Consider the following 27,941-nt stretch of genomic DNA (forward strand, 5'->3'; position numbering starts at 1 on the left):
TGTATTATTTTTATAAATAATACATTAAAAATTAATCTTGCTGCCGCGTTCTGAATTAATTGTAAAGGTTTGATAGAACTGGCTAGAAGACCTGACAAGAGGGCATTGCAATAGTCCAGCCTGGACAGAACAAGAGCTTGAACAAGGAGTTGTGCAGCATGTTCCAAAAGTAAGGGCTTGATCTTCTTGATGTTGAATAAAGCAAATCTGCAGGATCGGACAGTTTTAGCAATGTGGTCTGAGAAAGTCAGCTGATCATCAATCATAACTCCAAGGCTTCTAGCTGTTTTTGAAGGAGTTATGGTTGATGTGCCTAACTTGATGGTGAAATTGTGATGAAACGATGGGTTTTAGCATGTCTAATTTTTTCAATGCGTAAACAACAAAATTAATTAACATAATTTGTTCTTAAAGTAGCCTTATGAATATTTTTCCCCTCAGAAAGTCTATATTTACATTACTCTGGTTATCAAATGTAGACATAAAACATTAATTTCATTTATCATTTATCTTTTAATTATTAAAAATTAAGCAAACTTTCTTTTTTGGCAAACAAAGGGGATTTACTATTAAAATGAATACATGGAAGAGATATTGTGTGATTAAGCCTTAAAAAATAATGTTTGTTTAATTTTAGTAGTGGTAGTAGTAGTAGGCTGTGTACATTCTACTGAAAAATAGTAACTTACCGGACTTTTATTTTGACGGGTTGCCACTAATACCTTTACATTTCTGTGTAAGAGATATGACGCTAGTTTTAATCAAATGGTCAGATGCTCATGAAGTGAATCATTAAGCAGTTCTGGAGATGTTGTTTATGTGTTTACATCCTCAGTGAGACGACAGACGCTGAAATCACCTTGAGCGTCAGGCACAATTCTTTGTAGAAAACATAGACTATGTGGTAGAAAATGAAACCGCACGTCTGCGCCATACATTAAGTGGTAAGATCAATCCTTATCGGGAAACCCGGCCCTGGGTGAGGATATAGTCACATTCTCACGAGACCAGTTAGATCTCGTGAGACACATCACACTCCTAATTACTATGTATGTACGATAATAATGTAATATCTACATTTAAATTTAGTAAGATTTCATAATAAATTGTACATTTGTAATGACTGTATTATAAAAAAATATATAGACAACATATACATTATAGTTTTGTAGAAAATATGAGCATATGTTTTATACAAAAATATAATGTATATGTTGTCTATATTTTCTTTATAATACAGTCATTACAAATGTACAATTTCTTATGAAATCTTACTAAATTTAAATGTAGATATTTTCTGTTTTCTAACATTTTTGCAAATACAATTAGATGAATTTATCTTGTAGCTGGTGATATATTGCACGCTGTTGGTTAATAATCTAAAACTGCTTCTCAGACTCAGTAAAAACTTATCTAATAGACCTGATTCATCTTATCAGTTAATTGCTAGAAGAATAATCTATGACAATTGTGTTATACAATTTTATTCATATAAAATGTGAATGGCGTAATTATATTTGCTGCTTCATAACAATTAAAAAAGTCTTGAAAATAGTAAATCATTTGTACATTTATTTGGGGATTTTTCTCTGTCCGAGTAAACTTTTAATTAAATTGAAATTCATTCCATTACTGAAGTGTTCAGTGCATACAATGCAATGTTTAAGGTAGAATAATAATTTAAATTATTTGTTCTTTCTGTAATTTTAAAGAGACTGTCCAGGTCTAATTTGATTCCAGTGGTAAATGAATGTTAAAACCAAGGGTGCTGCTATTGTTTCCGGGCCCCCTGAACATCATTGACTCACCCCCCAACCTCTCCCCCAATAACCCCCCACCCATTACAACTCCCCTGGTTAAAGCATACACTTATAGCAATTATGCATAGTAAGGCAACGTGTACATGTAATAAACCTTGTTGTTTTATTGGGGACAGGTCATAAACTGTTGAGCCACACCAAGATTTATGCTTGTTACCCCATTATTCTTCTTTATCAGCATTTTGTCAGATTATTCACTGTGCAAACTATCTAAACCATTAAATATTTTATAATGTCATTTTTGTATGTGGGTTTGACAGGTCAATTATGTGTTATACAATAAATAATTACCTTTGACCAAAATAAAGGTCAAAGCTTTGTGTAAGCTGGTGTTTTTAAAAATGGAGAAGACTTTTTGAATAGACCAGCCTCTTGACACAATCAATCAGGCTGAATGAACACACTTTATAATATTTGTTCAACATTTACTTTGTTTACCTGCTTAATTTCATTATGACTAGGCTGCAGCATTACAGAATACACATATGTATTATGAACTGAATAAAATTTACTCATTTTGTGTATTCATTGAAATGTGAACCACACACTGCAGTGGTGTAACTATATACCAGTGTAGGGGAATTTACAGTTAAAACCCAAGGACCAGATATGTCGCAATGAAGACCAGGAGTCAGAGATGAGTTCAATTAATAATAATAATTTTACTTGAAGAAAATAGTTTGCAATTTCATCAGCAGAAGTCAGCTTCAATACTCTCGACGGAGTTCGTAGGCCGTCTCCCGTACCACTCAAAATCAACCACAGTTATACCCTGACAGATGATACTAATTGCGTCAATACATAAGTCAACAAAATTCTGATTGGTTCCAAAACCTAGATAAACTCTCCAAAGACGTATATCTGATACGCTGGACACTGGCAGTTGATCGTTTGTCCTGGGACTGTCTGAGCTTCTCCCTGTACAGACAGATACTAACACACATACACAGAGAACTTATCTAAAATTCAAGGCTTTCTAGCACTGGCGAGTGTCTTATCATTACGGTTGGACACACACACATAATATGTGGACATTTATCTTGAGGAAAAGAAATGCAGGGTAGAACAGGATTCTTTTATATCTCATAAGCGCACATAAGGTTACACATTTCACTCTTGCCATAATTTGATTAATAGTCAAACAAGAAATCATGTAATAATAAAATTAATATCAGTATGAAGGATATGGCAACTCGGCATCCACTCCTTCACCAGGCTGGCACACAGATCTTTCGTAAAAAGGATTAACCCTATTTAACCATTTTGAAAAAAATGCTGACTTCCCTGTTTTACACTCATCTCATCAAATCATTTGTTTTTATACCATATGTCTCTCAACCACATCGACTTTTCTTTAATTTCTAAGAATTTTAAATGATGCAGTATGTATCATATATTAACCATAACAGTTCAGCTAAAATTTACAAATAAAAAACAAACAATATAAACCATTCAATCTTTTTTTTTAGCCTATTTTACGTAATAATAATAATAAAATAATAATAATACAAATCCAGGAAATATAGCCTAATAGTAAAATTTCATAGCATTTGAATTTTGATAAAATTCACAAAAGTATTCTAATTCAAAAGGATTTTGAATTTGAATTATAGGTTTTTAAAAACAACATGCAAAACCATTGGAATTTTGTAATCTCATACTTAGTAAATAAATAAAATAAAAATAAATAAGTTGCCGCAAATTAGGTAAGTTAAGATCTTTTTAACCATCTTTTGAAATGTTGATATATAGCCTAGCCTAATGATAATTTCTGTCATTTTATAAAACAGTTGGAATCTATCCAACTAATAGGCTACCATAAAATGTTACATCATTAATATCATTGTTAAATCCCTCTTGTGTTGTTTTTCCCACCAAAATTACAGTTGCTTTATGTTTTGTAGCTATACTGGAGTTTGTAGGCTACAACCCACACAAAAATATTCAAATTTGATTTAGATCTTGTGACACTTTCCCGTTTGTCGCGGAATCTCGTTTATTAAGACATTTAGGCTATAACAGGGAGACAACATTGTGATGCATAGTACTAAGAGTAATCAGGTTTGCGGTAAATTCCATTAAAAAAAACCATGCTACCGCTCTTTTTAGCTGGTAGTACTAGAGCATTTATCTGGCGGGGTACTAGTGTCTCGTCCAGTAGAGGGCGCTGATGCGACTGTGATACTCACTGTAACGCTAGTAGAAGAAGAAGGTCATACGCCGCACTTGGAGAATTTCAGCACAGCAGCAGCATGTTAATTTTTGCTTCCCTGTTTATTTACCTAAGATTATATTGATGCTTGTAACATTTGTTTCTGGGCAAAGATGACCACTCAGGCTGTACGTCTTTTCCGTAAAATGGACGGTCTGTTCGCTGTTTACAAACCGCAGGGAGTTCACTGGAAACATGTTCGTGACAGCATAGAGTCCAATTTATTAAAAGGTACTGTCTGTGAAGTAAATGCTTATAGTTGACGACTATCTTTGTGATATATTATTAGTTAATTTAATTACGAGATTATTAGTGTAACTGAAAACTTTAACTCTCTTCTCCTCCTTCAATGCATGTCCTGTCCTCTGAAGCGCTGAACTCGTGTCCTCCTCCTGCTCCTGAGCGTGCGGTGCTGTTCCAGCTTCTGTCCCGTGGAGACAACAGCAGCTCCAAAGATCTCGTATTATCACCCTCTATGGTCCCCACACTGGCAGACCATCCTCTAGGTTAGTGGCTAAACCTTCAAAAATATGTCCAGGTCAAATAAACACTTTAGAACCATTAATAGTTTTGCATTATGACATTATTTTCATAATAACCAAGAATGAATTCATTTTAGTTTTTTAAATTAGCATTCATTGAAGGCAATGCAACAAATACAACTGTAATGTATATTTTACAATTTAAGATTTTAATTTCATTGCTGAGAATTGGGGGCATGCAAATTTGTCATGAAAATAATGCAAATAATCTCAATTATACTTACATAACTACTACTCTCTCTCTCTCTCTCTCTCTCTCTCTCTCTCTCTCTCTCTCTCTCTCTCTCTATATATATATATATATATATATATATATAGAGAATCTCGGATTTTTCCAGACTATAAGTCGCACTTTTTTCCGGACTATAAGTCGCACTTTTTTTAATAGTTTGGCTGGTCCTGCGACTTATAGTCAGGTGCGACTTATTTACAGTGTTGGGGAGTAACTAGTTACATGTAACGGCGTTACGTAAATTAATTACAAAATTATTGTAACTGTATTTAGTTACAGTTACTACGAAAAAATGAGTAATTAAATTACAGTTACTTATGAAATTTTTAACGATTACAAAGGGGATTACATTTGAATATTTACACACATCCACATACAGATTTAACTGATTTCTTTCCCAAATTGCACTGACTATTCTGAGACATACGCCCTAATAATTTTCGGGATGCAGAAATACAGTCTGGTTCGTAGAATCCAGTCATAAAAATGGAATGCCTAACGTGGACGGAATATGCCACATTTTGGATGACTAAATCAAAAGTAGGTCAGTACACTTGAATCACAACATGACCTCGACTAGTGTCTGTGAATATTAAGCCCCAAAAATGAAATAGCCCTTATGACTTGCACATTCTGCGTGTCTGTGGAAATCAGGCGCGGACTGGACACCGGGAGAACCGGGACAATTCCAGGTGGCCTGGCAGCCGATTTTGCCCCACTATTTAATCATTATTGTATAATTGCCTGCCGAATGTACTAAAGCGATCATTTGCGAATCCGCCATTTGATAATTAAATCTCTAATAAGTCATGAAGTGTTAGTCATGACTCGCGCGCTCTCCGCGCCTCCGCCAAACGGTTTGGATCAGACTCAGAGTAATCAATGCGAGAGAGAGAGAGAGAGAATAGAGTGGACAGCTGGAGCAGAGAAGCAGAACTCCTGTTCAGGGTTTTAGGTCAGTTTCATCTGTAAAGATGCTTTTTTGTCTTTGTTTTTTTATTTATTTAATCAAGCAGCAGCACGTTGCTCATCAGTCATCACTCAAAATACTATATAAAGGACATCATTATTATTTGTTGTAATGTTACAGTAGGAATTTAGCTGAAAAAAAATTCTGATTTTTTTTATAGTTTTAGGGGGAGCTACGACAGACAACAACACAACACTTACGAAAATTAACATTTTAATATTTAACTATAAATCCAGAGAAAATGGTTACTATTGTTTAACTGTGGTAACAAAAAATGTAAAATTATTTTAATAAATACAAATCCATTTGCAAAAAAACAAAACAAGGTTATTTTACTTTTATATAGGCTAATAAAAGCATGGTTAATTTTTGTAAGGGAAAAACATGACTCGTGTACAGTATTAGGATTTTTCTATAAAGATATTGTAGTATTGTAGAGTATTGTATTGTAAAGTATAGTTTTGTTCAATCTTGAGTATTAAAGTCATGAGATAGATGGATAACAGGGCAAAATAAAGAGACTGAAGAGAAAAATGGAAGTGAAGGTGCAGTTCAGGAGAGAACTTTTAATTCTTTTGCATGTCCCCAAATTAAAGATTTAAACCTTTTTTTATGTCAGGTCCATACAAAAAAATAGTTTTGTCCATGAATTTGTTTGTATGAGTTTGAATTTTCCAGTCTGAATTTTTTCCCAGTCCGCCCCTCCTGTAAATTAATGGCAAAGACATGGTTTCATTTTCTACACATAGGCCTACTGAAGCTTGCAGTGTTTTCAACCTCTGCCATCTCAATATAGGAGTACACAAGCACATAAACATAATTTCTAGAACTGCTCTGTGTCACTTCATGTGCATTTTACTTATTTTGAGAAAACTATCATCATATACAAAGAGACAGCTGTTTAAAAAAAACACCAGTGTTTCAGGAGTTTAGTACACAGAATACGTCACATGCTCATTAGATAACTGTATTTAAGTTGATGTATATGCTTTTATTTATTATTCTTTAATTTTCACAAATTTAGAAAAGTAATCAAAAAGTACTCAAAAGTAATTAGTTACATTACTTTAATAAAGTAATTGAAAAAGTTACACTACTATTACATTTTAAACAAGGTAACTTGTAATCTGTAACCTATTACTTTCCAAAGTAACCTTCCCAACACTGCTTATTTATCAAAATTAATTTGACATGAACCGAGAGAAATGAACCAAGAGAAAACATTACCGTCTACAGCCGCGAGAGAGCGCTCTAATGCTGCTCAGTGTTCCTGTAGTCTACCTCTGAAAACATAGAGCACCCTCTGGCGGCTGTAGACGGTAATGTTTTCTCTTGGTTCTAAATAAATGCGACTTATAGTCCAGAGCGACTTATGTTTTTTTCCTCATCATGACTCATTTTTGGACTGATGCGACTTATACTCAGGTGCGACTTATAGTCCGAAAAATACGGTATATAGACACACACATATATACATATATATGATTGATGCATAATTGTAAATCAGTCATGCAGTGTTACCTTTAAAATGATAACTTTTCCTCTGTAGTGACAGGGCCACAGTTTCATAAGGTTCACGTCGGAGTTGGTCATCGATTGGATGCTTTTTCCTCCGGGGTGTTAGGTGACCAAAAATGTTTAAATCTTAAGTTTCTAAATGATTTAATTGTGGAATGCACTCTGTGCTCAGTTCTCTCATATTTCTACCTCAGTTTTAGGCGTTGGGAAAGGAAATGGAGTGCTGGAGCATCTGTGCAAATCACATGTAACTCGGGTAAAGTTATATTTTATATCGCATAATAATTAATGTCACATTTTACTGACATTTTTTTTTTTTTGCCTGAATTTTTTTTCACTGATTGATTATGAATTCATAGTAAGTGATGATCAAATTTGTACTTTTAGCAGATGTATAATAGACAATTTTATGCAGGCTGTTTTTGTGTTTGTTTTCTTTATGAAGGACTACACACTTGAGGGGGAGTTTGGAAAAGCCACCGATAATTTCACTTACACAGGCAGAGTCATTGAAAAAACCACATACGGTAAAGTATGCATTACAATATCATAATTATTAGGGCTGTGCAAAAAATCGAATGCGATTTTCATGCGCATCTCATCAGTAAAGACGCTCCTGTAATTAGAAGTATATCTCCAGCATGTGCGTTTAGATCAGGGTTGCCAGGTTTTCACAACAAATCCTGCCACGGCACTGTGTAGTAAATGCCACTCCACCTGAACCAGTGTTGCCAAGTCTGCGGTTGTTTTTCATGTCCGCGGTTTGAAGCAACCCCAATACCAATAACGTGATATTTAGCCCCAAAAATGCTAATTTTACCAAGGCAACCCAAAAAAACTTATATTTTAACCCCGGGAAGCAATTTTTATCAGGGAACCCCCTGGAAACGGGATTGGGCTAGTTTTGAACTAGTTTTGAGAAGACACTGGACAGGATTTGTTGTGAAAACCTGGCAACCCTGATCTGAACGCACGTGCTGGAGATATACTTCTAATTACAGGAGCATCTTTACTGATGAGATGCGCATGAAAATTGCATTCGATTTTTTGCACAGCCCTAATAACTATCATATTTGTTATGTATAGTAAACAAACTAAGAATTTGTAGTAAACTTTGTCTTTATTGTGTAGACCACATTACCCTGGATAAGCTCGAGAGAGTTCTTGCCATGATACAGGGAGCCAACCAGAAAGCCTTAATTACGTGAGCCACTATAAGAATATTATTCTACATATTACATTTCATACTGTCCAACTTTGTGTAAATATTTGGTTAATCCATAGCACGTCTTTGAGTATTTTATGTCTCTGCAGGTATTCTCAGGTGGATCTGCGCACTCAGGAGGCTTACGAGCTTGCAGTGAGGGGTTTATTGTATCCTCATGGTAAAAGCCCACCGATTCTGACTGGTCTGCGATGCATACATTTCAATCCACCACATTTCACACTGGGTTAGTACCTTGAATTATATATTACATACTTATACGGAAGTTTATGTTTAACATGTCCTTTAACATTTCTTTTCCTCACTTCAAATCAGAGGTCCAGTGTGTGAATGAGACTCAGAAATATCTGCGTAAATTGATTCATGAGGTTGGACTAGAGCTGAGGACATCCGCAGTCTGTTCTGTAGTGCGTCGTACACGAGACGGTCCCTTCAAAGTAGAGAATGCACTCACCCGGCAACACTGGACTGCTGACAGCATTATCCAAGCTATTGCTCACTTTAGCAAGACTACTCGCAAAATCAGGAAGTCAGAAATGTACAGGCAAACTGCTGCTCAATCGAACTCAAGCGTAGAGGTCCAAGAGCAAACCAGAAGTCCAACTGAGGAAATAAATTAAGAGTATGTTGAACTCTCAAGCTCTACTTCTGATACAGTTGTGGATAGAGAGACACCTGTGACACTGAGCGAGGGGAGAACAAAACATGAAATTAAACTAATCATCTGCCTCAATTATCATGAATTGATTTCTGAATTCTGAGATGTATTTGTCTACTCACTATAATGTATTAATTTGTTATATGATCATCATTGTGCATCATTAAAACTGTATTTTAGTTATGTTCTAAATGTCATAATTGATAATATTTAGGTTGTGTGTGTGTACTTGTTTAGCTATACTTGTGAGGGCCAAATTTCCTCACTTAAATAGAGAACAATTATGACGACTTTTACATGTCCTCAATGGTTAAAAGTCTTATAAAGCAGTTTAATCGTGTTTCTGTTTAAATCTAGTGTCACCGTTTTCTGTGATGGTTATGTCAGGAGTAGGGTTAGGCCATAGAAAATATTATTAACCTGATATTAAAAACATGGGAGTCTGTAAGATGTGCTCACTAATAGAGTGAAACCAGTGTGATGTGATATGATATTTTCTGCTTTCAGGAAATCAACTGTTGTTCAAGGTCCGAAGACAAACGTATTGAACTAAATGTCTAAATATCGGCTGTTCGGAAAGCGTTGCCTAACTACAAAAATTATTTGAAAGGGGGAACCTGATCCGATCTTATACGGACATTTGTAATGAAGAACTCGTTAACTATAATAGAAATAGTGGGTAGAAAGGCAATTAGCAGGAACCGAGTAGGGCTGTCAAAACGACGGGTCTTGAAATTATCTCTAAATAGGCAGGCATGATTAGTAGCTAAAAATGTATCTTAAATTAAACCGGTTTTAAAGTTTCTAAATTTCAACACTCGGCTACAAATAATCGTCCAGACCGCTGCAGAAGTAGCACATCTTCACGTGATACAGGTTGCTTTTCTCATCGCTTCTCGGAATGGACCAAGCACAGTTGTCATTGTTTACTCTGAATGAGGCATTAATGTTGTTCATTTGAGATTACTGGTGCACATTTGCAATTTATGACAGAATCCTTTTAATTAAACAATCTTTAAGTATTTTATTTTATTATAGGATACTGTTTTTAGGGTTCAAATATCCCCAGCGTCACAAAAACAAGCATTGAGATTTAAATGCGTTTCAATGTGGGATTCGGCTTTTTGAGCCGCGAGGCGCCCCCTAGAGGAAAACAACTTACCACACTATTTTCTTTCTATCACCTTGCTTTTCAACCTTACGTTAGCTTCTGTAGGTTATCTGTCATTCCTGTTATCAGAGCATAAGACGTGTCGGTTTCCAGTCGTGTCGGTGATGCGAGGGCCAGTGCGTTGGGTGTTATGGGATGTGAAGGACACCCTGTTAAAGGTCCGGCGCTCGGTTGGAGAGCAGTACTGCCTCGAAGCAGAGCGAGCAGGACTCAAGCTGCCAGCTGCTCAGCTAGAAACTGCTTTCAGACAGGCTTACCGGAAGCAATTACGCCTATTTCCCAACTATGGCAGAGCTCAGGGCATGAACAGCCAGGTGTGGTGGACTGGACTAGTGAGGGACACTTTTGCCCAGTGTGCGGTAGATGACCCTGCTTTACTGGATAGCCTAGCCCACAACCTTTATCACAACTTTTGTGGACCAGAAAACTGGGAGGTAAGGGGTATTTGACTTATAAGATATTTTAGCCTTTAAAATTGTTGTTTTTTTTTTCTTTCAAAAATTATATTGTTTCAATATTTTAAGCGGGTTTTATTACCAATTCCAAAATCCCCTGCAGGGGGCGCTCGTTCAATACACATCTCCATTGCCAGTTATTTCTCGACCTCATAAATTACTACCGGTAATTGAAATAGATTAAATGTAGGCAAGTTCATACTGTTATGTTGAAGTATGCTACACTTAATCTTAAATGAGAAAAATGGATGTTTATAATCTCAGATTGTGTCATCATCAGGTGTTTCCTGATTCTAATAGCACCCTCAAGTTCTGCACCGCTTTAGGACTCAAGCAAGGCGTAGTGTCCAACTTCGACAAGCGTTTGGAAGGGATCCTGAGGGGATGTGGACTTCTCACTCACTTCTCATTTCTCCTGACCTCAGAAGAAGCTGGGGTTGCTAAACCAGACCCTGCCATTTTTATCCAGGCACTGGTACGGTGTGGTGTTCCAGCCTCCAGTGTAGTTCACGTTGGGGACCATTTTGTGAAGGACTACCTGACCTCACGCTCATTGGGTATTAGAGGTTACCTGCTTGACAGACAAGACTGTCATGGGCACCTTGATGTTCCACCACAGCATAGATTACACAGCCTAGATGAACTACCAGCTCGATTAAAACAGGATGCAGACTGAAGAGTGCACACATTTTATCCAGTGCAGCTGATGATTATGTAATGTTGCTGCAGGGTTAAACAAATTTTAAATGGACCATATTTTTTCCCAGATGCACGTTTTATATGATGAAACAAGATGTAAGCTGAAACATCAATGTGGGACAGCAAAAAAAAAAGAAAATCATGTTCTTTTAGAAGTTAAGATTTAATAAAACCGTATTTGCCAATACATTATTTTATTGTTAATCTGCCAATAAATTATATATTGTTTGTGAAAATTGTCAGATTGTTGTCCACTCATTTGTAGCTATAGCATCTGGTAAAATACTGGTCAGATAAAGTCCCCAAATATAAAGGTTTGACTGATGGTCTCAGTTACTCTCTCTCTCTTTCTATGAAGAGTTTATTTGCTAAATTTTCTAATCAAAACATGAGTTTTGAAAATTCTTAACAATTGATGTTTTTGCAAATGAACTCTTCATATAAAGAAATGAACGATCAATTGTTTAGTGATAAATTGGCAAATAATAACTCGATTACAACATGTATATAGATTATTAAATAAATTAACCTATAGTTAAAGACAAAAACGCATTAAAACACGTTAAATGTCTTGTAATAGACTATGAGGGACATTGTTACTTTAAGTTGGTGTGACAGTTGAACTTTGTAAACATTGTTGAACATTTTCATGGACTGATAACATAAGCTGAAAAGCAAACAAAATTAATTATATAAAAAAATTTTTTTTGTACGAATCAGAATATAATTTTTTCAGTGAAATAGTTCAAGACAATAATATTAAAGACAATCGGGGCAGTTTCTGTAGAGTGCTGATATCATTGTTTCAGCGCAGAGGCTGCTGTGGATAGATGGTGAAGGAGATCACGTAACCCTCTTATTCCTTCTCATCTGCTTCAGCAGATACCAGCTATGGTTTGATATTAAAAGACTGATGAACTGAGGCAAAAATGAGAATGCAAAAAATACAATAAGAAGATGATTATGCTCTTCAATTATTGTGGAATTTCCATAAGATGAGAAGATTTTGAATTGAGGGCAAACACCAGGACAGAGACGGTGAATTTCTATGTCCCCGTACAGAGTCGTTGTTCCCTGCTTGTTTCCTCAGGTGATGTGCACATAATCGACAACTAGAATACATACGCTCTTTTGTGTTTCTACAGCATCTCGGTGCTCCATAAGTGTGTTGTGTATATTGCTGGAGTTCCTTAAGCAGAGCTCTTAAAACAAAGCTGGCTTTTGAGGATCAGCCAGTCGGCTATGAGGGGCTGTGCTGCAATCCAATTGAAAACCTTAATGGGATTAAGAAACCCATCAACAGAGGATCGTGGTGGAAGAAGCAAGGGAGAGGAGATCGAGGTTAAGAGCAGTTAAGATGAAATATGCAAAATAAGAACCTTTCAGTGAACCGTTCCACTAAAGAACAATTGTATTTTTCTTAGTGTGAGGATGTATTTAATCTAAAAGAACTTTTTTCCACCATAAGGAACCTTTTTTGCTGTGGAAAAGTTCCATGGATGTTAAAGGCTCTTTATTGGCATCTATTTAGCAAGTAAGGGTTCCTTCCTGGGGCACTTCAGGGAAAATCTACTTGCTTTACAAATAAATAAAATGGAATAAAATATGTGGAGAGAAATGAAGCCAAAATAAGGTATGAGCACAAAAAGTAAATTACAAATAAAAATACTCGCGCAATGTCCATCACACAGGCACTTTGCATCATGTGGTCACTCATGCGCAAGCTTAACTGCTCTCGGCCATGATCTCTAGGGGCCTTCCCCTCAACTCACAAAAGGTTTAGCCAAACAAACAAATAAATACATTGGCAAGTAAGTAAATAAAAAGCTTAGCTTCACCTGCAGCAAAAATAGCACTCTGACTCTTTGTTTGACCCTTTTAAAATATTCAGATGACAGAGAATACATATGGACATAGCGGTTTATAACTTAGCAAGAAGGAAGAGTGTGCTTCATAAATGATTAATGAAACAAGAAATTACGATAAAGAAAGAATCAGGTCCAGTCCAAAAAATTTGCCGCACTTTGTGATATTTGGAAAAATATGCAAAATTAGACAAAGAGCTCATAACACTCAACAAAATGTCATACAGTCAAGCATGTGACAGTCTTATTGGAATCATCTGACTATTACCTTCATGCTTGACTGATGATTAGTGATAGTCAAGAAAACACTGCATTCTTCATATACAAAACAACCAAAATAATATTCCCACACATTATTTACAAAGCATTTTTCCCAACATGAAACAAGACAGTACTGAGAACGACGGATGGTGTTTACAGTATATTATACATAAATGTCAGTCAATAAGCAGTCACCAGGTTTAAAACAGGATTCAGTTGAAACGAAGAAAAAGATGCAACACCAAATCATCTCTAGTCTAAGGCCAATTCATCTTAGTCTATGAGTGTGACATCATCATAACGGATGGCTGCAATTCTACATCTGGAAATTATGCAATGACTGAATGTTACAAAACTGTTCAGTCCGAAATGTCCAATGCTTACATAACCTTTTTAACCAAAGCAAAGACCAAAAAAAAAAAAACATTGCATTTGATATATCACACTCAATTACATACATTTTCTTTCCTGTCATTCCACTCTCAATCACTCATTTCTCGTTAATTTTATATGCACTCCTTATACAATCACATTTTTTTGTTTATATAATAAATGTTTATAATAAAGTTACATATTAGGATCAGCAACATAAATCAATAAATATAGATCAATCATCCTGAATCTGTTCTTTCAGGCTGATCAAAATCATTCACATAGACAACAACTCAAATGTTGCCCATGCTAACATTTAGATGGGATCGTTATATCAAATATTTCATGAATCTTCACACAGTGATCAGACTTCAAATGCCTCCATGATCTCAAAACAGAACACAACCAAATCATTTTGCATCATAGTTGTTGTTTTTTTGTACTAAATCAGTCATTCGTCAGCTTCCGAGAAGGGTTTTAATTAAATAAAACATGCAATGGCATATTTTATATATTTGTACTAGCACCACATTTTGATATTCCAAAATAAAGATAGATAAACCCTCTGCCCTCAAGGGTCAATCAACATTTGTTGTATAACATGAGATTGGCCAATTTTGGGGACAGATAAGACAAAGAGAACAAATCAACATAAGGATTAAAATATTTCAGTGTAAAAGTTATGAATTATAAGCATAAGTTAACCACATCAACTCTGGGGACCCACCGGTGGGTCCAATATTGCATATGCCTAATTCTCCAAAAAATCAAAATAACAGTTGAAGTGGTTAATAAGGACAATGTGCATCAAACCTAAAATGATTTGAGCCTCTGTATGCATATGTGTGCCCCAATAAACACGATAATGGTGCACACTTTAGGATACAGTGAAGTGTTTTATTCCTCAAGTGAGTTATTCCACAAACATCAATCATGGAAAACCCAAGTGTAGACCTAAAGTTGACTGTATTCACAATGTGTTTGAAATGTACATCACACAAGTGCACAGTGAAATAAGTAATTATGTGATCAGACAAACATGCATCCAATCATACCATATGTGAACATGCAGATGTTATGTGACGTCATACCGTGACTAAAAATAGTGAACATACTGAGGCTCCGTTTACAAACCATTTATCCAACTGATGTTGACATAACTTTGATAGCACATTATATGAACAAGCACTTTTTGTGCATGAAGAAAATAGTGTTGGATTTGAGAATCTATGCATAACTAAGTTACATGTCAAAATTGTGATTGCCCCCCCCCACCCATACATTTCCAATATTTCTTATTAAAAAACAAAAATAATTAAAAGTGTTATAATTTGTAAAATATATTATTTGTCCCTCAGAGCCAGCTAAAGTGCCTCATGTTTGCTGTTAATATATGAAAGATTACGATGTTTTTAATCAACATTATAAGGAGATCAAGCTAAAAATAAATTGGCAAAAGAGTCCGTAGTAGTTTTAATATTACTATGCTACCTGACTGACTTAAATGTTATCTCCCATTCTTTATCCATTAACGTGATACAGAAAATATTATATCCCTGTTAAAAAGTATATATTAAACTACGTTTTAGTGAATCTCACATCCCATTAATGCAATACCAAAGTGTTTTGCTTATAATAAACGTATTTTAAAAAGACAAAAACTGGGAAAATGTTGTCTTATACATCAGTCACGATATTTATAGCTTTAAGATAAGCTCTGTTAGTAAGAATGATTTCTTTAAAACCATAGTTTTCAGTTTCAGATCAGTTTTTGTGGCCATCAATCTGTATCTTATTCGAAATGGCCCTGTCTTTACATCACTGGATCCTGTAGTTGAGCTCCATCTAGCTTGTTCTGAGTGCTTCTTTCAGAGTTTCTCCATTTTTGAGCTCTATCTTTAACTCTTGTCATTGCTGTTGTTGTTGCAAAAATATCCTTTTTGGAATGACACAGTCTGTCTGAATGTAAAGTTCCATGTTTGAATGAGTTCACCCACTGCCCACATCGAAATGCTCTCAATACGTGCTGCGCTTACTAGCTGTGCCAGTCTGAGAAACGTAGTCATAGTGAAGTCCAGGAGTAAGATGGAAGATTTTGTGGTCTCATTTTTAAGAGAGCACCTGCGTGAGCTCCAGAAAACGCAGGTCAAACCACTGCATGAGAAAAATCAAATGAAAAATCAAATCATTAAGTCATTACAAGCAATGTAGAAACCTTTTTGTTAACATAATAAGATTCTAAGAGTAGGGAAAGCAAAGGGGTTGATCAAACTACTCCAAAACACTTTACAAATACCTTGTGCATAAGGAACATTTTCTGATGACATGAGAAGACAAGATGGAAGTGGAAGAGAAAATTTACAAAACATACACACATGTTAGACAAACATGACACAGTGTTGTACTTCAAACTGATTACTGATGAATGCAAACGATTGATATGTTACTGTGGAAACAGCCACAGTTCCATCTATCAAAATTAGAAGTGCCTGACGATGCTGACAAAGTATGTGACAATGTCCTGTTGACAAATCTAATTAAAGGTTTGCAATACTCTGTCAACAAATATGACTGTGAGCAGACAGACAAGAGATAACTGAGGGTATTTGTATGGACAAAATTCCAGCAATTCCATTTCTAGTTGCGTAATTCTGTCTGGGGATATTTAGTTCCTCCAGTGATTACATGTAATCTGCCCACTAAGACAAGGAACATATACCCACAACATAACATGAAAATGCGTCCAGGCTAAAGTTTAGACACGCATGATGAATTGTTTTAAAAAATAATTTCATTTTAAAACTTATATTTTTGAAAACCTTTTTGTAGACAAATATAAAAGATTTCTACATGTGATTTTCTTAAGAATTTTATTTATTTATTTGCTGTTCAAATGTTTGGTATCAGTAATTTTTTTTAAAGAAATTCATACTTTTATTCTGCCAGGACAGTAGACGGAAAAGACTTTTAAAGGGGTCATATGATGCGATTTCAAGTTTTCCTTTATGAATAATTATGAAGATTTGTATAATGCAGGCCAAATGTTCACACAAAGAAAGAAGGCATTACTTTTATTCTCGGTGTTGCCGACGGCGCCATGTTGTAGAGACGCTGTGTTTCGTTGTGAAAGCTAAGCTACTTTGTTTGGCCTTCTTCCAAAAGAGAAAACGAATAGCAATCAGTGGTTAAGATGTATTTACAACACTGTTCCAGAACAGTTCAAGCCAAATATTCACATGTGCAGTGCATTTTGCGGAGGACAAGGACTGTTTCCTGAACCAGTAGCTTACAATGCAATGCCAGTGTCTGTTTCTATAAAGTAGGGCAGTTCTAACTTTGCAAGGACAATCTCTGAAACTCAGTCTGTAAGTATGTTTTCATATTTAAAGGATTTGCCATTGATGATTCAAACGCGAGTTTTGAGCAGTGTAGAGTAGCACTTCTTGTTTGTCGTTTCACCGATCACAAATGCAGACATGGTTTTATGTTTACGCAGCACAATATGCAACGCAGCGGGTAAAAAGACTCATTTACGACAGTCCTTCGGACATTTACCGCTGGCTCTTATGTCTCTTTAGTAGTTAAACATAAAATCCAATTCGTTTTGGGTAAATCTAACAGGCCATCTTTGGTCTTTATTCAATTAATCTATTAAAATGTTAAAATTAAAAGAGGCAATACTGTTTGATATAATACTTTGTTTCATTGTAATGTAAGCTATATACACATTTCTCTGAACTACATTTCTGTGGCTATTAATATGTTTAAATGAAAATGAAAGGAGGCAGTGGTGTTTGATATCATATTTCATCTTACTGTAAATATACAGTGAGGAAAATTGCAGTAGCCAAGGTGAACTGACTGGCGTTATCAATAACGATTCTATTTGCAAAATGACCGGACTTGTGTTGTAAATTTACTTCACACTCACGAATTGAACTCACAAAGTCCAAACTAACAAGGATATAAGTCCGAAATTTGTGTACTTTGTATTGAGAAACGCAGGCAGAACTACGTCACCAGACTATTTGCCTAATATTCACGGGGAAAAAGTTCCTAGTACAATTTCTGGGAAACGCAGCTCTGAAGGCAATTTTCCACTGCGTGGTACGACTCTGCTCGGTTTGCATTTCCACTGCAGTTCAGTACGGCTTTAAAATGGAAAGGATTATTCACGTCATTATAGTTGCCTCGCCTCTACTGCCGCCCATCCCGAAAACTCCTGAAAAACTTCTCGCTGGATCAGCTCCTCGAAAGGAACATCTGTACTTTCTCAACAGACCACAAAACAGACATTTTTGGGCTGTTAAAAAAAGGAGCGTTCAATCCTCCTCCTTAATGGCGATTAACTCCTTAGGAGCATTATCGCCACCTACTATACAGAATGTCAAGTAAACTTACATAGGTGATGAGTCTGAAATTTAAGAAGGGAAAGGACTGAGAAAATAACTTACTAAATAAATAAAAGATTTGGTGACTGATTCTCTCCAATCTATGGCACACTCAGATCACATGCTCGTTCTAGCGCTGCATGTTCAGCTCCCGTTCAATCCTTCGCTGGCTGTGCTTATTTAAATCTAGTGGTTCTGTTGTGTTTGTGTCGCAAGTTCAGTGACGCAGGTAGTGACGATTCTCTCCGGCCAGTCAGTGATCAGCAGAGTTTACACAATGTTTTGGTCACAGTATGGTTGACTGTTGACTTGGAACCTCATCCGAGGTGGTACTGAAAAAAGTACCAGGTATTGTACCCAGTGAAAAAAAAAACAAAAATTAATCATACTGAACCATATCGTTCTGTACCATGCAGTAGAAAAGCGCCATAAATGCTTCAATCTTCGTGCAAATAATTCATGGTCCAGCTTCACCAACAGAAAAAGTAAGAAGTATTTTGTAATGAATCTTTGCAAATCGCCTTTCCTAATAATGTGCTAATTAGCAAGTTTCACAATGAATGCGGCTAATGTAAACAGTCTCTCTGAGAGCGGCTCAGAAGAGAGGGGCACTGTCAGCAGAGCTCATTAACATTTAAAGAAAAAATGTTACAAAACAGCTTACTCTGAAAAGAGCTGTTTTTGACAGGGTAAAAAAGGCGTTTTTTACACTACCATTCAGAAATTTTAACCAAACTATGTTACAGACTTTGCATTAAGACCCTAAAGAATCATATCAACTTGTGGCCCCTTTAAAGGCCTCACACATATGCTGGTCTCGGTATGCAAATACCCCGTTGCTGATCATAATTAGACACCACATGACACTTAACACATGACACTACAACTCAGCAAAACGTTGTGTAAAAAGGGAAATGAAACACCAGAATACCTGTTTCTGAGTGACAGCAGGACGTCCCACCCGTCAAAATACTCCTAGGCTTCTCCGACCAACATGAAATGGTGTTACCTCGCCCACAACCACCCCGTCTCCACCAACAACTAGAGAGACAATGTGTGAACTCTATATATGACCTTTTTCTCCTTCCACAAATTTTGTTATTGCACAGTTAATTACACAAAGACAGATATAAAACCAAACAAATAACCTGCTCTTGGGAAATTACGATATATGCAGGAATACTAATCAGATTCCAAAAAATGTGGTACTTGTAATTTGATTGTATTACTTTCTAAATTGCTATATTAAGCACCACAACTGTTTTCAACATTGATAATAATAAGATTTTTTTCTTGAGCATTAAGTTAGCATATCAGAATGATTTGTGAAGGATCAAGTGACACTGAAGACTGGAGTAATGGCATCTTTGCCGTCACAGTAATAAATTACATTTTAAAGTGTATTAAAATAGAAAATAGCTCTTTTCAATTGCAATCATATTAAACAATATTACTGTTTTATTGTATTTTTTTAGTTTAAAAAAAGTTAATATTAAATACAGATTTAAATGTGTGCTAAATGAATAATACTCACTTTAGTAAAGTGCAGAGCAGCATGAGTAGAACACTGCCCACCACACAGAACACCAGCATGGTGGCCACAGTCTGCTGCCTGTGGTTAGACGCCACCACAGCCAAGAGATCTGCATGTTCGCATCGCATACCCACAAAGCCAGGATTACATCTACACAAACAAGGCTGACTTATTATAATTGAAAAAGAGGGCTTTAGAAAACTAAAGCCAACTATGAAAATATGCATGGGAAATCATTAGTATATTCAATAGTTAGTAAAAGCATTTAATTCCAAAATTAGGAATTTGCTAGTATCTTGTTCATAAAATCAATCAAATTCAAATTGACTATAATTAATTTGACATTTTGTGATGAACTACGACATACAGATGTGGACACAGAGAAAACAAAATACTTGACAACAGTAGGACTCAGACACAAGCACCAACACAGATTTGAATACTGCTATTCTGCCACATTTATAAACGGAAACGCAATTTAGGAAAAAAACATGCTTGTCTTTACAAGGACAAATGAACAAAAATGCAATCATTTACCAAAAATGAATCAATCAAAATGCATGTCAGGCCGTTAAATATAAATTTTTATGTATTTGTTATTTGTTTTATTGTTTTATTTGTTGTATTTGTTTTATGTTTGTTTGTTATTGTTTTTTTTTTATCTGACCTCAACTACAATCATAGAGATCAAGATTCAAAGCATTTGACTTCATATAAAAACTGCCACAGCAATGCTGACAGAGACAGCATTAAATAAAACAGTACTTTTCCAGTCTCTATACCCTATAGCAACTAAAAATATATGGCAGAAAATAAGACTGCTTGAACATATAGATCTGTTTTGATTGCTTGAAAACGATTGTTGTTAATTATCAAATTTAAAAAATGTGAACACTGGATTGTTAACACACTAGGGGTAGTCAGAACACAGGAAAAATACATGAAAAAAAAAAAATCTCATATTCAATTTGAAAAAAAAAAATAGACAATATTAGAACTTACACACATGCAGGTGTTTCCTCCAGTACGAGAAAGCGGCATGTGCCATGAAAACAGAAGTGGCTGTGGGAGTCCGGGCAGTCATCGAAGTGAGAGTGGACAGCGGCTGCTATAAATTCTTCAAGAACAGAATAAACAAGCTGGTTTCAATATGGGCATAAACAACAATTGCTTGTTTAATAAAATATATATAAAGATCCATGCAAGAATTACTTAATGTATTTGCAAATTTTATGCCTAATGACCAATAATAATATCACTGCCCATTATCTCAGTTCTATCACAAAAACTCTCTGAAAATTTTAGCATGGTGATGGATATGACAACGTTAATGTATTTGGTCTTGGCAGAAAAAAGATCTGCTACGGTGCTGAATTGCTGCCGCTGTTGGTTATTGCTGTTGTTGTAGATTATTGCTGCTGTTGCTGCCTCCAAGTAAATACAGGAACTTGCTACTGCCAATACGATGCTGTGTGACATTTAAGACATATTGCTGCAGCACAAGCAGCATTTTTAATAAAAAGATCTACACAGGTGGAGCTAGGGAAGGTGGAGGGTTTTTAGAGCAAATCTACTGGGACACACCAAGCCGACTGTTGTTGCCTTAACTGTCCATATCAGCAGCTATAAATAGTATATGTTCACCATTCAAAAGGAGAAACCAAAACTAGCATATATGAGATATACGATACCTAAACAGGAGCAGCGCTTGCTTACCATTTTGAATATGTAAGCGGCTCATGTTGTTATAAAAATATTCACATATTGGAATGGGAAAGATCAAGTAACATTAGAATGGCCTTCTGTCAGTGCTGCCTTCACTTACTTACTTGTTCTCATAATTTCCGCTTTATTCTGGGAAACTAAACTTAGCATCAAATCAGAGTTATCACTCGCAGAGTGCCGCAGACATGAGGAACACAACAACCTAGCCTGACAGATGTTCACCGATGGCTGACCATTGGCTTGGCGTGTCCCAGGCTTAAAAGCAGGCAGTAAAATGCTCTAGTGGATGCTAACCAGCTATTTAAAAGCAGCAAGCTTATTCACCGTGTATGCAACATGAATCAATTAGATTATGCCCAGTAGTTTAAAGCTGTGAATGTCATTTTGCATTAACGACCCATCAGCCTGCGCCATCTAGAGTTTCATGACAGAACTTTGGCATTTCAACAAATTTGGGAACAGCACATACGATTACTACATTACTGACCCCACTTTAACACAAACAGAATTATCTACTAATATTACATTTCCAGCCTTTATTATCATCAAGGCTAGAGCCAAATTAGTGATGTTTTGTGGAAGGCATTGGTGGAAACTGAAGAAGTGGAAAGAAGGAAAGCAATTCCATGGTCTCAGCCAATCAGAATTAGAGGATTTTATATTATCTGGAAGACCGCAGTCCTTTAGATTTTATTTTTTTCAAGACTCGCCTATTTCTCAGACTCTATCCCCCCTTTTGATCTGAAGAAAGTACAGAAGCAGACATAATGTAAGACAATAAAAAGCTAGACTCAGCCAGGACTACCGATCAAGATCTGAGGGGCTTTCTTGAAATTGACAGATTCCCGTTTCTAATCATTGTGAGCTTTGTCTACAGGATAAAAACTGTCTGGAGTATAATGAATAAATAACAAATACATTTTTAATGGACAATGACTAAAATCTTCTTTCTATGTTTTAGCAGCCTACTATTACCATGTGTCCACTTCTAGAATTTTTTTTTATGAATTGAGGAAGAAATCTAAACTGTTTATTTATTTAATTTTATTTTTTTCAAAACACGGTCAATGATAATACTTAGTTATTACATATTTCTTGCGTATTCTATCACACATCTAAGTGTAAAAGATTAACAAAAAGAAAAAAAAATTTAGGATGGGGGCTTGGGGGGTCTGTTGTGGATAGGATTTTGAAATATGGCCATTACACTGAAAAATGAATACACTATTGCAGTGGATTGTTGAAGGAAAGGGTTAGCAGACAAAATTAATGGCGGTGTATATGGAATACATTCATTCTTTTTCAGAAAAATATACATTGGATTTCAGTCTATAAAAGCCAAAATGAGTGGAGCATAAAGAAAAAGGCAGACAGAGCATACTTTTGACACGTGTAGTAGTAGTGGTTGTCGTCGTGCTGGTGGTGGTGGTTGTGGTAGTGGTAGAAGTTGTTGTGGTGGTGGTTGCAATGGTCATTGTTGAGGTAGAATCCTCTTGCACCTGCCCATATGTAAAAAGGGAGCCTAAAAAAAATCAAACAGCACCATATATTTAAAAAAAAAAGTACTATATTAAAACTCTAATATTGTTGAGAACAGCTAAGTAGATTATGATGAGGTGTTCAAAAAATTTTCAAATACAACTGCTACTGACTCTGTAAAATCTAGTATTGTGAACACCTTACCCAAATGTGAAAATGAGGATCCAACAAAGTCAAAAATTGCCAGACTCATGACCGTTACAGCAATGAGAAAACAGCGGAACAACAGCATCACACACTAGAGAGAAAAAGGCTTGAGTGGAGTCCAGCGCAAATGAGAAATAGCTACTTAAAACCCACTTGCTTTAGACTCTGAGATCAATTAAAATGCCCTGGAACATCAGTGGGAGTAACTGACTTCTGACCTTCAGTCTATTTTAAGAGCTGCTAGAGAAAGACTGGGTTAAGATAAAATTAAAGTGGATTTGTGATGCGGATCTCTCCGCATACACAGGTAAGACACTGTCAAAGGAATCCTTGTCATGTGTACTTAATTCACTTGTACATTTACAGAAAATGACAGAACCACCACAAATCACAAAATGTTTCACTCTGCTCAAAATGTTACCCATAACCAGTAAGAGAGTTAACGCATCATATATGCATAGGATTGCACTGCAATGAGCTCAGTGAAAAAAAAATCCAAGATGACAGTCGAGTTAAGAAAATGTTTATTATAAATAAACTTAATTTAATCAATACTTAAAGTTCTGATATGCTTTTTAGAGTATTGTACCATTAGCATAGCAATACACTAATGGCAAACCAAACTACTGAAAACAATTATGGCTGTGCAAAATTGAAGATGCGATATGCCATAAATCTATAAACTCGATAAAATAATGCGATCGTCGATATGTTATACGATAATGCTTAAAGTGCCACATTTTCAGATTAAGCAGTTTTACTCCGCTGTTACGGAGTCAGTTGTGTGAACTTCTATAATTATCATGTGTTTTATATATATATTATTATTTGAAAGTGACTGGGACTCTAGCATTACATAAAAATGTCAATTTAACATGAGTTTATGAACTGAATAATAAAAAGGAAAAATACAACACTGCTTAGTATTTACAATTCAATATGCACAGATTCTTATGTTATTAAGGTAAGAGCAGTGAGTGATTTTCTCTTTGTCTTTTGTTAATGGTCCCAAATATTGCAAGCTGTAGCGATATGCATATTGTGATATATACATTTGCGATATTTCGATATATTGCACAGACCTACATCAAATCAACATTGTGGCAAGATTTTGAAATCGGCTTGATTTGCATGTTTTGACATGTTTTTCTTTTTCAATTTTGATACCCCAATTATCCCCGCTTGGAGCTAAAAGATTTTTTAAAGATTGACAGTCTGCACATAAATATGTATATATATATGTGTGTGTGTGTGTGTGTGTGTGTGTGTGTGTGTGTGTGTGTGTGTGTGTGTGTGTGTATTATTTTTAAGTAAAGGCCATGCATACTGATACAACATCTGTCTAATGTTCATTCTTGTGCTACTAAAATGACTTGAAAGAGTCTGGGACCTCAAGGCGTGTTCTTATTCTTTGTTCACAGGGCCTTTATGAAAATCCCTGTTAAATGAGAGGGCACGGTGTTTCATTGTGAAGTAAAACTGCTCAGAAAAGCTCATCGGGTTACAATAATGTTTTAGTTTCCACATCCCATGCTGCGATAACAATTAAATCATAAATACATTGATAAACTGACTAGATTAAACTCTAGTCTGAGAATTGTTCAGTTGGACATATTTGCAGCATAAAAAGAGTTGAACCTGGTCACAACAATGCCATTCTTCCTCCTTCACCCTTCATCAATCAATATTTAAAATACAAAATATGAATATTCAACAGAAAATCTTCTGTGGAACACAAAAGGTGATTTGCAGCAGAATGCTGGAAACCAAATAGTTTAGGTGACTATTCACTTTCATTGTAAGGACAAAAACACAGAGAAATTTCTCAAAATATCTACATGTGAAGTAAGTCACAAAATTTTGTACCAAGATGAGGGTAAATAATTAACGACAGAATTGAACCCTTTGTTATCACTGCAAGGGTATTCCTACTTGAGGGTTTTCTTACCAAACTCCATTCGTTAAACATCATTGTACCCAAACCACTTACTGAGATAATGGTACTGTACATTTACTAGCCTACTGGAAACCTTGCCATGCTTGAAGAATAAAACAGGTGCTTGCAATACAGATACAATTACTCAGTAATTAAAGTTAGCTATTTATAAGGCATCAAGTCAAGTCAAATCCAATCTAATTTATTTGTAAAATTATTTTCACAAGAAATTCATACTGTAATGTCAATGCTTTACCATAGAGCATCCTGCATCAGGCAGGTTTAAAAATGTCCAGTCATGATGTAATGCATAAACATTTGCTTAAAGGGTTCTTATGATTCGATTCAGGTTTTCCTTTCTCTTTGGAGTGTTATAAGCTCTTGGTGCATAAAGAAGATCTGTAAAGTAGCAAAGACTAAAGTCTCAAAACCAAAGAGATATTCTTTACAAAAGTTAAATGCCAACCACACAACCTCTAAATGGCTCGTTCTAACACACCCCCACATGGCTACGTCATGATGTGGGAAGATTTGCATAACACCACCAAAATGTTCACGCAAAGAAAGCATGCGTAACTCTTGCTGCATTCACGCCATATTGTAATTACAGTAATTTTGAGGTGATAGCATGTGATGTTCTACTCAGAACTGTTCATGTTCTCAGAATTATGCTTTTCTACGGCAACACTATCAACACCTAAACAGAGCCTGTGGTGGTCAGGTGGTACAGCGGTCACGAGGTACCAGGTCGTAGCTCTCAGAAAACTCCCGGTTCACCAGTTGTGATTACAAGTTCTACGAGGACCTGAACACTTTTTACATGTTGGAATCTCATAATTATAGGAATCTTGTAAAATTGCCAGATCGACTTTCACAAATGCCTCATTTGTAATGGGTTGTATTGTTTTTGTCTCGTCACGCCAGTGTGGTAAGGGGTTTAACATTTCCGTTACACGCTTGAGGTATTTGGCCAATCAAAATGCACTGTATAGCTGACCAATCAGAGCACACCTTGCTTTTCTGACAAATGAGCTTTCAAAAAATCCATTCGTTTCAGAAAATCGGGGCACAGAGGAAAAACAATAATATACAGTATGTGGGAAAAAAGTTTTTTGAACCTTAAACCGAATAAACGCATTTCATTACACCAAAAAAAACAAAGTTATTTTTAGTAACATCATATTATCCCTTTAATATTAAAAGCACAGAAAGCAACAACACATTATGTCCAGCTGATATTAAAATTCATTTAATCTTAACAGAACTTTTCTCACTGAAACGGTTTGCTGAGTTAAGAACTTGCCTTCATTGTAGAAACAAAGCCATAAAAGATGGAAGCTAAAGAGTGGCTCTATATTTAAACTAAGCTCTATTAACCTTGTTAATAACAGCAGCAAGACTCCTGAGCCAAAGAAGCTGCTAGCCAAAAAAAGGACAGCAAACCACTGTTTCTTCAGTGCCTTGGATAAACACTGACAGGACATTCTTCATACTATCAAATCTGCACGACAAAGCAGAATAATTATATAACATTAGTCTGTCATTACTAATTATGAGAATGATATGGTGGGTGTCAGAAGAAAAGTGGACCCTAATATTATTATTTATTTTTTTATACTGATGAATAGAGTGTCAAATCACGATGCTAAAATTAAGGTTATTTACAACTCTCAGATTCAGTTCAACCTCTGAATGAAAAAGATTCAGATAGATTGACTAGGTTTCCACTTGAGGCAATGTGGGTTATTTAGTCTAAACTTTTTCATACATTTAACTCTAATATTTTGCTTCATTCATTGACGTATTATTTACATTTGAGTACCATGATAAAAATAATACCAGTAAATTGAATGAACACAACATCAAACACTTTTACTCACCGGTGAGAAGGAATATTGTATCCCAAAAAGCACGATACATCATTATAAGGCGTTTCAATCACTTGTTGTTGGAGGATTTGCAGCGTCGTCTCTTATTTTATATAATTTATCTTTGTCAACATAGATGAAGGCACGCTCGTATTCTTTAGATTTGTCCAATATTATTGATAGCCGTTGCACAGGTTAGAAAACTGACTTCCATAGTAAAACTGTGTATGTCTTTCTTCATAGCTTCATGTGTCCTACTCGACAAAAGACGCCATGTGTCAACTCAGGTATTTTGAACTTGACGTCAAACTTGAGCAACGCCGTCTTACCACTGATGTCATATGAAGCCCTAACTATATATTTAGTTTTAATTCACTATCACGATAAAGATAATAAATCATTGTTAACTACAAAACCCCGTTACTAATACACTCCTTAATCACTCCTAGCACAGAACCCTCTCCACACCATTGACATCCTTCTGTTGTGAGCGCGTGCATGCGTGCGTGTGCGCTCGTGTGATTTAAAGGCGTGCGTTGATGGAGATCTGATAGTGTTTTAACATATTTTGTTTAGACCTGTGTACCTTTTTTCCTCGATGTAAGTTATTTTTTTAAATATGCAACAAAAAACAACAAAAACAAACAAACAAAAAAAGGCTGGCTGCGTTGAATTTCAGAACTAACTGCAGAGTGAATTAAGGTTTTGAATCATTGTTAAACATTTACTAGAAATGCGTGAGATACAGCTCCTTATTATTGGTCAGTTATTTATTTAGAGTGAGTAGGACCTGGTTACACT

The 27,941-nt window shown here is 35.7% G+C and overlaps 3 protein-coding genes across 6 annotated transcripts; 2 read left to right on the forward strand and 1 right to left on the reverse strand.

Annotated features, from left to right (window-relative positions):
* Positions 1 to 3,978: 3,978 nt before the first annotated feature.
* LOC132160490 (pseudouridylate synthase TRUB2, mitochondrial-like) lies at positions 3,979 to 9,360 on the forward strand. The gene is made up of 8 exons (XM_059570162.1): positions 3,979 to 4,263; positions 4,404 to 4,538; positions 7,326 to 7,400; positions 7,489 to 7,550; positions 7,740 to 7,821; positions 8,426 to 8,498; positions 8,609 to 8,745; positions 8,835 to 9,360. The coding sequence occupies exons 1-8, from the start codon at positions 4,146 to 4,148 to the stop codon at positions 9,137 to 9,139; spliced, it is 987 nt and encodes a 328-aa protein (XP_059426145.1). The 5' UTR covers positions 3,979 to 4,145; the 3' UTR covers positions 9,140 to 9,360.
* A 472-nt stretch (positions 9,361 to 9,832) lies between these two features.
* On the forward strand, positions 9,833 to 11,738 carry LOC132160491 (haloacid dehalogenase-like hydrolase domain-containing protein 3). Its single transcript, XM_059570163.1, has 2 exons — positions 9,833 to 10,782; positions 11,084 to 11,738. The coding sequence occupies exons 1-2, from the start codon at positions 10,453 to 10,455 to the stop codon at positions 11,477 to 11,479; spliced, it is 726 nt and encodes a 241-aa protein (XP_059426146.1). The 5' UTR covers positions 9,833 to 10,452; the 3' UTR covers positions 11,480 to 11,738.
* Positions 11,739 to 14,876: 3,138 nt separating this feature from the next.
* Positions 14,877 to 27,638, reverse strand: LOC132160957 (protransforming growth factor alpha-like). Of its 4 annotated transcripts, XM_059570712.1 has the most exons (8): positions 27,153 to 27,638; positions 23,334 to 23,427; positions 23,032 to 23,172; positions 20,928 to 21,042; positions 19,926 to 20,075; positions 19,323 to 19,432; positions 16,297 to 16,317; positions 14,877 to 16,154 (listed from the first exon to the last, which is right to left on the reverse strand). In XM_059570712.1, exons 2-8 carry the CDS (start codon positions 23,419 to 23,421, stop codon positions 16,147 to 16,149), a joined length of 633 nt encoding a protein of 210 aa, XP_059426695.1. In that variant the 5' UTR covers positions 23,422 to 23,427; positions 27,153 to 27,638; the 3' UTR covers positions 14,877 to 16,146. The 4 variants fall into 4 exon arrangements, with proteins under 4 accessions (XP_059426695.1, XP_059426697.1, XP_059426696.1 ...); XM_059570714.1 differs by lacking the exon at positions 23,334 to 23,427; XM_059570713.1 differs by lacking the exon at positions 16,297 to 16,317.
* Positions 27,639 to 27,941: the final 303 nt, after the last annotated feature.

The sequence above is a fragment of the Carassius carassius genome, chromosome 17 (assembly GCF_963082965.1).
Source record: "Carassius carassius chromosome 17, fCarCar2.1, whole genome shotgun sequence".
In the NCBI taxonomy this organism is placed as follows: domain Eukaryota; kingdom Metazoa; phylum Chordata; class Actinopteri; order Cypriniformes; family Cyprinidae; genus Carassius; species Carassius carassius.